At 38.6% G+C, this 11589-nt stretch overlaps 1 protein-coding gene across 1 annotated transcript; it reads right to left on the reverse strand.

Moving 5' to 3' along the window:
* Nucleotides 1-3993: 3993 nt before the first annotated feature.
* On the reverse strand, nucleotides 3994-10555 carry LOC109204908 (extracellular calcium-sensing receptor). The gene is made up of 12 exons (XM_019367140.2): nucleotides 10451-10555; nucleotides 9217-9478; nucleotides 8567-9047; nucleotides 8338-8490; nucleotides 8024-8224; nucleotides 7292-7882; nucleotides 7029-7159; nucleotides 6754-6850; nucleotides 6496-6619; nucleotides 5863-6335; nucleotides 5688-5768; nucleotides 3994-5110 (listed from the first exon to the last, which is right to left on the reverse strand). The coding sequence occupies exons 1-12, from the start codon at nucleotides 10527-10529 to the stop codon at nucleotides 4754-4756; spliced, it is 3030 nt and encodes a 1009-aa protein (XP_019222685.2). The 5' UTR covers nucleotides 10530-10555; the 3' UTR covers nucleotides 3994-4753.
* Nucleotides 10556-11589: the final 1034 nt, after the last annotated feature.

Genomic DNA, 11589 nt, shown 5'->3' on the forward strand with positions numbered 1-11589 from the left:
ACGCTAAAGCAGATGTGATGAAGTTAGTCTAACACTGACTATATCAAATTTTCTGAGTTCAAATGTGGCCCAAATCTCACAGCACAGCTGCCATCTAACTATAAGATTATAAGTTTAGATAGCTTGACTCACCATCACTGAAGGCCAAATGTACCCCACATTAACTGGCTGGCCAAACACATCTATTGCAGTTTAGAGGTCTGGCAGGCAGATAGTATATTGCAAGTAAACAAAAGAAAATTTTAAAGATTTAGCACCAGTTAAGATTATTGCTCTGAAAATGGGAGAGTCTCAACCAGTAAGATGACACACTGTATTAGGTTCATGTCAAGTCTTGGTCACTGGTTTAAAGTCTTAATTGCACAGACCTTGCATGGGTCAAGGAAATGAAACAAAGACACATACCTGGATTAATCTTAAAAGCTTATATGCTGAGTATATTGTTACAGTAAAAATAGTAGTGGAGCAAAGGCCTGAATGTATTCAGCAACATGTGGCACTAGAGTTTACTTGACAACAGGTGACAGAAGGAGGACAAGTCCATGGGGACCTCAAAGGCCTGAGACCATCGCCTTATTTGGAAGAGGATGCCAGAAAGGGGAACTCCTGTGTCTGCATTTATCTCTTATAATTGTTCATTGTCTGTAAAGGAAGCAAATAATGTTCTTGAGATGCAAATTATGAGCTTGTAAACGCAAGAGGGGGCGTTATAATACCCTGATATTATAAAAGCAATCTGAAGTGTATTTTGGGCGGAGATTTATAACTGATGTTCTGCAGTTTACATCTCCCCACGCTGCGTGTATTCATTAAAATCAATTGTTTGACCAAGCTCTTCTGGACCATCGTTGTTTTACTCTCGTCCTCAATTTCGGACCCTTAACAAGGGACAAAGGGACTCCCTGATGGGACCCCCTGATTGTCCCTCTTTGGGGGGAAACTCCCACTGGGTTTAAATCTGGGACTCCCCAGTTCTAAGGGTCCCCACCATTGACCCCTAGAACTGAAGAAGCTTCTCGGATGAGAGGTGAAACGTCTTCAAGAAACTCAAAGAAGTCCAGACGCTTTTCTTTCCAAGCTCCTTAGACTACGATGACCTGGATGACTGAGAACCTTCACAGACATGGTGTATCCCTCTCCTCTTTTTTACCTGGAGATGCCTCATTGTTCTGACACACAACACAAAACTATCCACAACACTACACACTAGACAAGACAACACATTAACTACACACTCCAAACATGCTAAACGTCACAAATCTCTCACATAACCCTCAAAACCCGCTGTCTCTCTTTTTCTGCTGTTTTTCTTTCTCTCTCTCTCTCTCTCTCTCTCTCTCTCGCCGTCACTCCTAAAACTTCCCCCTCTTCCTAAACAGCCAAATGTCATGTTGCCATATCATTTTTTGATTGGTCGACATGGTACATTTTTCCACCAACACGAAAGGGGAGTTTTTTGTTTTGTTTTTTTATGTTTTGGTCATAAGCAGAGAGTGCTTGCTAGTGCTGTTCTTAGACCAGTTGGCCCGCGGTCCATTTTTAATTGGCCCGCAAGTAATTTTATAAATAGAATAGAAAATGGCCCGCACTTCAACTTTTGCTTGAGTGTATAGCACTTCTTAGTTTTAACACCAGGGGGGGCTACTGTTGATCAAGGCAGTTGCTCCACCAAAAAGGACAATCACAGAAGAAATTTATCCTAAGTTACTAAACATGGCAGAACCAAAGAAGCGAAAGGTAGAAAGTGAATGCAGAAAATTTCAGACACGGTGGGAGAGTGAATATTTCTTCAAAGAATTTAAGGGGACGTGTGTCTGTTTGATCTGCACTGAAACTGTGGCAGTTATGAAAGAGTATAATGTACGACGTTATTATGAAACCAAACATCAGGCCTATGCATCCTACACTGGTGCAGGGTCAGCAACAGTATTTTTTTCGTGCTCAAAAGGTCCAGGAAAAGGCTATGAGCTATGAGGTCGCCCAAATCATCACAAGACTTAGCAAGCCTTGTACAGACAGACCTCAGAAAACACTGCCTCGTTAAAGTTACCGAAATAATGTTCCCGGAAAAAGTGCAGGACTTCAACAACGTCAGCATGTCCAGAAATACAGTTGTGCAACACACTGAAGACTTGTCAGCCAACATTAAACTGCAACTGTCTGATAAAGCTTGTGCTTTTGATTTTTACTCCATCGCATGCGATGAGAGCACCGACGCCACAGACACCGCACGGCTGCTAATTTTTTTTGCGGGGAGTGGACGAGAGCACGAGCACTTTGAGTGAGTAAAAAATATATTCCACAGTACCCGTGTGTTAATAAGCATGCATGTGCAGGTACACATGCTTCAAATATCAATAATGTGCATCACCCTGCTTTTGCGCACCACTTTCTTATATGCGTTTATCTTGTTAACACACAGAGTACACACCGCTGTGCACAGCGCACGCACACGCAAAGTCAGCTGATCTCATCTGATGCAGATTTGCTCCTTGATCAAGTGACATTTGTCCGGATTTTTGGCACGAGTGGCGTACGATCAGCACCGCAGCTGGATGGCCCGATTTACATACCCAGCGCAGCTGATACTCACCAGAATAATTTACTAAAATTATTTGCACTCCTGTTATTATGTCCAGCTCAGTCTGTTAATGTTGATAACCGTTTCAAACGAACGTTAATAGGTGTGTTGCTAAGCCTAATAACTTAAATAGCAAACCTGAAATTTATTTTCCCCTTTATTGTTTTTTCTCTGTGCTGTAAATCTTCTGTCTAAGAAGAAATCTGAGGCTGCTGTTCTGAGAATGAGCTACCAAAGCTTTTTCTGAATAAATCAATGAAGATACATTTATGGAAAGCTGTAATGAAGGCAGTTTTGTCTTTAATTATATTCAACAATATAACATATTTGACCACTTTTAAGTGATTTTTCTAACTTTAATACACTAAAGTTAAGGTTATATACCTAATTTCTAGTAAGTGGCCCAGCCCCTCCTATATTTTTATGGATGTGGCCCTCAGTGAAAAAAGTTTGGACACCCCTGTCTTAGACAGTAAACGTGACGAAACTATTCAGGAAAAAACACGGCATATATATTGTTTATCATGACTCTGGTTTTACGTGGCCTATCAACACAATTTAAAAACTGGTATATATCACCTTGTTGCTTTGTCATCTTGAAGTGGTCATGTGATTGGCTTACCACGACTACTTTAGTCTTCCTCAGTCAAACAGCAGCACTAATGCGATTGTTATGCCCCCTTAACTCCAGGTGTTGTGCCAAAAAGTGATCGAAAAAGTGCTAGAAAATGATTGCCGTCCACGGGAGCGCGCGCAGCTGCTTAAAGCTGTAACGCCCAGATTACTTACGTAGACAGCTACTTCCGTGCAACTGATATAAAATGCGGTAAGCTGAAGACAGCTTCAACCGTCTCTTTGCTGAAAAATAGTAACGCGACCAAACCGCATTTTCTTGTTAGTAACGGTAACAGCATTGTAACGATAGGAATTAGTTAGATTATTCGTTACTGAAAAAAGTAACGCTGTTAGTAACACCGTTACTTGTAACGCCGTTATTCCCATCACTGAGACCTATATTATGCTCTGTTCTGAAAAGTGATATACAAATAAAGTTATTATTTATCTAGAGTGTTTAATAAATTTTTTGGACCACCACCTAATGTAAGTTTTTGCCACAGCTGTCCTGAATTAACAGGACGGTTTTCTGTGCAAGTTATTAATTAAAATTGTTATCCATGAATCCATTTCAAATGTACTGTTTGACAAAAAAGCAGAAGCAACAGTAAAGCACACACTTATTTTTTTATTATTATTAAGATGCCAAATTATAGTTATTTACTTGCATTCCTGAGCAAAATATATATGTATATATTTTGGTGGTTGAAGGTTATGATAGATTGATTTCTGACTTCTCAGAGAAGTATAATTATAAAATTGGTATAATTGTAAAATTATAATAATTGTAAAATATTTTTAAGCACTGCATGTATGTATGTATTGATTCATTAATTGGTTCCACAGTGTTACATATTCAATTCAATTCAGTTAAGTTCAGTTTTCACAATGCCTCAAGGCGCTTTGTAGTTTAAGGTAAAGATCTTACAATGCATTTGCCTAACAAGGAGAAGGTTCTAGACTGGCAGTAGACACAGTGGGAGAGTTGTGTTAGGAAGAATATCCAATGTGTAAACAAGTCCTGAATCAAATATGTGGTTCCATCCACTGTTGCAACCCAAGGGACCTGAAAGAATCTCTCTTTCTTTCTTTCTTTACAGAGGGAGCAAAGCTTCCATACATGGCTGATGAGAGTACGGCTGTGGAACTTAACACTAGGCAAAGGGTTTTCTCATGTGATAGGGGAATCAGGAAAATTTTGACTGTGACAGTAATATGAATGTTCAAAACCCATGCACCATAAGCAGCTAACTTTATCAACGTGAGGCATTATTGAATGAAAAAGAGGGAAAATTTGAGGGATATTTGCAACTTTCCTTAATGCTTTTCTTCAGCTTATCAAACATTTGTAAAATGCCCCCTAAAGAACTGAGTACACTAAAGTCCACATTACATTACAGATGAGGTATAAGCTTTTTGCAACTGGAGTCACAAGTAATTGAATAAGATAAGTATTAGGGGGGAAAACACATGTCATGTGGTATTTTATTTAGTTTCAGATTAAAATATAATAAAGTGATAAATTATTAACTCTGAAAAAATGCAAAATATAAATGTTCATCTTGGATTTTTTCCAGTCATGCCTTTCTTAATATTCCTCTCAGGGTGCAGTAAAATAATGTAACATTTAGGCACAAAAATACAAAGTAACAACCCAAAACTGGATGCTAAGATAGCAAATATTTCCACTGCCACAGAAAATTTCCCAGGAGAGCTGACATAAGCTGGAATGAAAGAAATCCACACAGCCCAGAAAATCAGCATGCTGAAGGTGATGAGCTTTGCTTCGTTGAATGTGTCCGGTAGCTTTCTTCCAAGGAATGCCAGGAGAAGACAGACAAAGGCCAGGAGGCCGATGTAACCAAGGAGCAGGTAGAATCCAGGAGGCCATGGATCTTTACACTCCACAACAATCTAAAGATGGCCAGAAATTTGTTAGAATGGGTTTTGAGAGATGGTACATTTTATGTGATTATAAGTATTTACTCTTTTGTGTCCAATTAAAGTCCCCGTGTGTAGGATTTTTTTATGCTGATGGTTAATGACAATATGAAAATAAATAAAAAACCAATTCAAAAAAGTCAATTATGTAAAATGTAAATAACAGTAGATGAAAGAATTTAATTTACAGATCTTATAGATTAAAACTTACTAACACTTTATTCACAGTAGAACATATAGAATTATATAGAAAATATATTTAATCTTTAAACTGATCAAATGTACCAATTTAGCTCATTTTAAACTAAATGACAAACATGCATTTCACAAAAAATGGGACGGGCCAATTTATAGTGGCTATGACATCGTCAGTGTATTCAGATATATATCTTTGCAAGACATTTTGTTGCTCCCATCCCAATGTTTTTGAGATCAAAACTAACAAAATGTTTTTTTTGTTTGTTTTTTTTTCCCTAAAATTATACATTTGAAATTTCCTGTATTCATTTACAATATGTTGGGCAGAAAAAAATAGTATATTCATACTCACTTTTCCAGTTATAGCTTGGTAGTTTGAATTCCTAAATGGAAAGGGAGGTGCACCCAACACCCAGCCAGTAGAGAGAAAAATCTGAGGGTGAGGTAAAATGATAGAAAAACACAATTTAAACTATACAATGTAAACAAACTGATGTCAAAATTGCAGACATTTTTCTCCCTTTCACCTGAGGAGCTGTAGTGCACAAGATCAAAATCCTCTGCTGGGATGTACCAAACAGCATCCGACCCCTGGAAGCAGGTACATTAGTGTGGAAAGCCAGGAGGACCACAATGGTCTTAACAAGGAGGCAGGACAAACACAGGACAAAGCTGATCCCAAATGCTGTCTGGCGGAGCCTACATGTCCACCAAGACGGCTGACCAATGAACACCAGACAACACAGGAAACAGAGCTTGAGTGACAGGAGAAGCAAGAAACTTATTTCTGAGTTGTTGGCCTTGACAATGGGTGTATAGCGGAAACTGTGAAACACAATGGTGATGATGGTGGTTAGTATGAAACCCAGCAAGGTAATTGCTACCAGGATGATACCCATGGTGTCATTGAAAGACAGGAATTCTTCTTCCCCTGCAACACATTTCACTTTTTCTTTGTCTGACCAGAAGTACTCAGGACATTTGATGCATTCAGTGGAACCTTTGAAAACACAAAGCACAGAATATGCATGTAAACAGTCAGAAACTATTCCTTACATATGAAAATGTATTGATGATTTTTTTTTTTTTACATTGCAACATATCTGTAATTTTAAATAACTTTAATACCATTTTGAAAAAAATAAACATATATGGGCTACCAGTCTGGTTGCTGATCTCTCCATCTGCACAGGGCAAACAATCAAAGCAGCATTTGGGCTCTCCTTGCCGTGTGGCCTGCCTGCTGCCAGGGGGACATGGAGCACTACACTGAGATACAGGAACCTGAACAAGAAACAGAAAAAAAGATATAATAATGTGAATCAATAGGTTGTTTTTGAGCATTTGATATGGTGTACCAAAGAGTTTTCACCATTTAAAGTAACATAAATAATAGGTTTGGGATAACTATGACCCGCCTGTGACTGTCTTGTTGTCCACACTATAGTGTTCTTCAATATCTGCAGCTGTTGTCCTTGCTGAGCTGAACCATCATAACTTCCTACCTTGACAAAACTAGTAGAAAAAAGGACAGATCATTTCAATGACATGCAATCAGGCAAAACAATAAATGCAAAAACATTACATTAAAAAACAATATTGGTATCCTTAAATGTATACAACAAGTGCAGTTCTTGACTTATGATCATTTTAACAAGAAGTTAAAAAGTTAACTTGAAGTCTGGCATTTCACCTAATTTCATTTTTGCTGTCCTTCTGCCAATTAATGATGTCATAGAGAGGGACTGGCTCTCCATTGGAGTCAAAATATACTTTCTCATCAAACTGGTTGGTGAAATTCACCATTTTCAGAAATTGAAGAAACTACATGAAAAAAAAGATTATTAAAAATATTAATAAAAAACTGATAGAAATGAAATAAAATTAAAAAAAACATCTGAAGGTTAATTAACATGTTTAACATTATTTGACATACAAATGAACATATTCAGCTACCTGACCATTTGTAAATGAGCTGTGCATCTCACACAATCCCCCGCTAGGTCCTGTTGAATTACAGTTTAAGAAAGTGTGCAGAGCATGGGCAACGGCATACACAGCTTTATACACATTATAGGATATTCGGACCTGAGATACATCACTATAACTGCTATCCGTGTAACTCAGATCCTCTGATCCTGTGCATACAGTTTTTTTCACAGCACCTTCATTATTTTTATCAACTGATATATTAAACAATATTTTTTGTCCAACAGTAAGCCCAACCGTGAAACCAGAATTGTTTTGAGAACCTAGTTTGTAGTTTTTCACAATATTAGTTTCATATTCTTCACTTCTGTCTCTTTCAAACTCTAGCTTACAACCAAAATATTCTTCCCAGAACATATTGACAAGCTCCATCCCTGGCTTGGGGGATGGTCGGACATTCAGAAGAAACTCTTTCAAGCCAGGGATGCTGACTCCAGGGAAGGAGAAACCCAGTGTTCCCTCTAGAAGATTATGGAAGTCAGGAGTAGTTAGCTGACTAGCGGTCATCCAGGCTTCGCTGACTACCCACTGTATCCCTGTCATATTTCTCCGAGTAAGCTGGATGAAATAGAAAGAAATGATGATTACTGTGAACACAATTCATTTGAGATACCTGTTTTTTCATAATATCATTTAAAACACTACAGAATCTGTCACAATATAGGCAAAGCTACACAATACATCAACTGAGATACTTACTTCTAAAAACAAATCTAGCAAATGTACGTCTTTGGCAAACACCACCACAACCCGAGCGGTTGACCTCTGGAGTTTGTCTGCCATTTTTTGTATCTCAGCCACTGTGGGTGATGTTGGGATTGTGAGATGAAATGCCACACACCCACCTTGTTGTCCAAACTGAATAGAGAATGCTTGGATACCATAAAGACTGTAATCGTCCTGAAATGTATCCCCAAAAACAACTTTTGAGTCATGTCTGTGTATATTAATGATTCTTTTTGTGCCCTGTATGTGACTGATTAGCTGGAGATTTATTAAAGTCTTTATCTTACCGTAGCTCCTATTGTGCCCACCCAGAACCAGCTAAAGAAAGTGACAAGCTTTACGAGACCTCTAACTTGAAAGAGATCACTTGGCACAGTTCTCAAGAATGATGGGTACAAATGCTTATCAGTAAGACAGGTACAGGTGGCAAAATAACTCACCTATAAAGAAACAGGGTATTTTATGATACTGAATTAAAACAAACACATTATTAAATGTCATTAAGCAATTTATTACCAGTGGTATGTTGAAAGGGCCAAGCGTGTGAGCTACAGCTCTTGTAGGGGTGGATGATGCGAGACCAATCACAGCAGGCACCGGAGAATAATTCAGACATGTGGAAGACTCCCTTGTCTTTATTTCTACTGTTAATTTTTCTTTCATGTAATTTTCTGCATCTTTAAGACCCCTAGGCTTTGGCATGTTAACTTCAGCATGTCTTTTTTCTGCTGAGGATATGATCCCAGGCTTCCTTTTCATCCCTGCCATGTTTAATCCCTCCATTTGAATTCTGCTGTTTTCAGTTTCTGCTGTTTTTTTCACAGTTTTGGAGTAACTGATTAAGGAAAAAAGTGCTCGCAGACTGGTGTGGACATGGTCACAGCTGTCCATAATTCTGTAGCCTAGTTTAACACCTGGTAATAGGCTTGAATTACGATTAATTTCATCCACAGCGAAAATCATGGTCATCATCCAGTGAAACGCGGTGTGGTAAAGGCTGACAAACAATAAAGAATGAAAATGAATAAATAATCTAAAGTGACACAGAAATCACAGGAATATTATCAAAACCCCAAATGTTTTTTCTCTTTCTTTTTTCTTTTTAAACACTGAGACTTTGAAATAAAAAAATAAGATAGAAATATTAACATTAGCCTTACACTCACCCACTGCAAGATGTAACTTGAGGTTTGCTGTTGTAGCTGTACTCTGGCTTAGATGCAACATAATGCAGAGGGAAAAATCCTCCAATCACTACATCACCATCTGAGTGCAAGGCTATGGGCTCGCTGCCGCCCAGTTTTGCACACTCAGGTAAACTAGAATCCTTACTTTTCACTTCCCCTTTTTGTAAACCACGCAGTGGTTCTCTCACAGCCTCTTCTTTCCTCATAATATCTCCCTCCATCCTTTTTGGTTTTCTTTCAACTACAGTTTGAGGAACATCAGAGAACATAATACAAACAGGATTAAAAAAGAGATAAAAAAGCAGCCAAAGACAATTACTAAAAAGGATTGAATGCATTTTCTGTTGTATAAAAACTTTGTGTGCTGAAAAGAGTTTGCTGGCTTTGATTTTCTAACATACTCTGTAACAGACTAATGAAGAGAGTTAAAAACTTGATGCTTTTGTCAATACATTTTTTCATATGAGTCACCATGAGATTAACCAATCAGAGTGACACAGACACATGGGAGAGAGGATAGCCACACAATGGTGCTCACACATGTACTCAGCAAAAGTCAATATCTTTATCATAACTCATCCAGTGAGCTAAACACTAAGTACAGAAAGTGTTAGGGTTGCCAAATGTTGTCCTAATGTTAGACACCTGACTCCTCATACTATAATGTTTACAATTGTTTACACACAATTACTTGTACTTTAGATACAAACATGTAACTGATGCCAACCCTGTCACACATAATTGCAATTAAGGGCAAAGGACAACAGGTGAGCTCTTCTGTTTTGGAGCAATGGATGCCAATGTTGGAAACAGAGGCAGAGCCAGAGGAGTGAGAGTAAGAGAGGGAGGACGAGGAGGACAAGGACGACAAAGGCCAAGGAATGTAATCTCTGATGAGATCAGAGCCACTTTGGTTGACCATGTGGTCAACCATGGTCTAACAATGAGGGAGGCTGGGCAAAGAGTACAACCAAATTTGAGCAGGTACACTGTAGCATCCATCATCCTGACTTCCCAAAATAAGAATAGGTAAGAAATCTCACTGTACTCAAAGAGTACATTACTGTGGCACTGTAAGGTCTGTTCTGTAGACTGTGAAAATACTGTAAAGTATGTTTCAAGTATTTGGTATTCCTACTTTGTATTCCTACACAGTAGGACTATTCACACTATTTTACAGTATACTATTTGTATTGAAGAGCTGAAAGCTTACCAAGATGAGGTGGTCGGGAACGTTTTCTGTCTCCTGAACAGGAGACTGAAATCATAAACATGGTTCTAGAAAATACCATCACAGCAAATACAAGCAAAAATAATATAAGCCAACACCATCTTCAATAATATTGATAGGGTCAGCTTATCAACACTGGACCGTGTCTTGCACAGAAATAATCTGAGGATGAACCAGCTCTACAGGGTGCCATTTGAACACAATTCGGAAAGAGTCAAAGAAATGAGATACAACTATGTGCAAGTAAGTCCCATACAATCCCACAATTGATGAGTACTCTCAACACTATATAAATTACAGTAATGTACAGTAATCATACTCTGATTATGCTCCACAATTGTGACCACTCCAAGTCTGTGTTACATATCATTGCATTTCAGAGTCCGTAACTGGTTTGTTGTCAACCCAAGCTTTTTAGGTTTGTTTTTTTTTTTTAAATCCCTACATATTCTCCATTCCTCAATCATATTAAGGAATCTTTTGATGCTTGGAGATGGAAAGTGTATGGCCGAAATCCACACACGTATACCCCTTCCCCAAGCTATGGAGGATGCATGTGGAGATACAGCAGTAGATGCTATTCATGGCTGGATTCGCCATGCTAGGCAACATTTGCCCTGCTGATCAGCCAGGGAAAACATTGTTTGTGATGTGGATGAGGTGCTGTGGCCAGATAGAAACAGAAGAGAAGATGCAGCGGTGTTTTTTTTTGTTTTGTTTTTTTACTGTAACTGTATTCAGTATTCTTTCTCAGTATTCATTCTTCTGTTGTTTGCTTGGCTCATGTTAGAAGTCAATTTTTATTTTTAATACAGGTTGTAGTGGGTGCGTGGTCTCTGGCCTGCTGCAGAGGAGGGGTGACGCAGTGCGCTCGCACTGAAGAGCAGGTGTGCCTGGGCAGGCGATTAACGTGGGGTTGTGTTTTATGTTGTCAGTGAGGAGCAGAGAGACAGAAAGCAGCAGTGAGCCACCAGGGGAGTGTCTGTGTCCCAGGCTGAATGAGTGACACAGGTGTACATCATTATTTTATATATGTCACAACTACCCCATAATTTTAAACACACATTTGTTATATCTTTTACTACAGAAATAGGTGTTGTAGAATAGAGCTTAAAAAGATA

This window comes from Oreochromis niloticus, linkage group LG14 (assembly GCF_001858045.2).
Source record: "Oreochromis niloticus isolate F11D_XX linkage group LG14, O_niloticus_UMD_NMBU, whole genome shotgun sequence".
In the NCBI taxonomy this organism is placed as follows: domain Eukaryota; kingdom Metazoa; phylum Chordata; class Actinopteri; order Cichliformes; family Cichlidae; genus Oreochromis; species Oreochromis niloticus.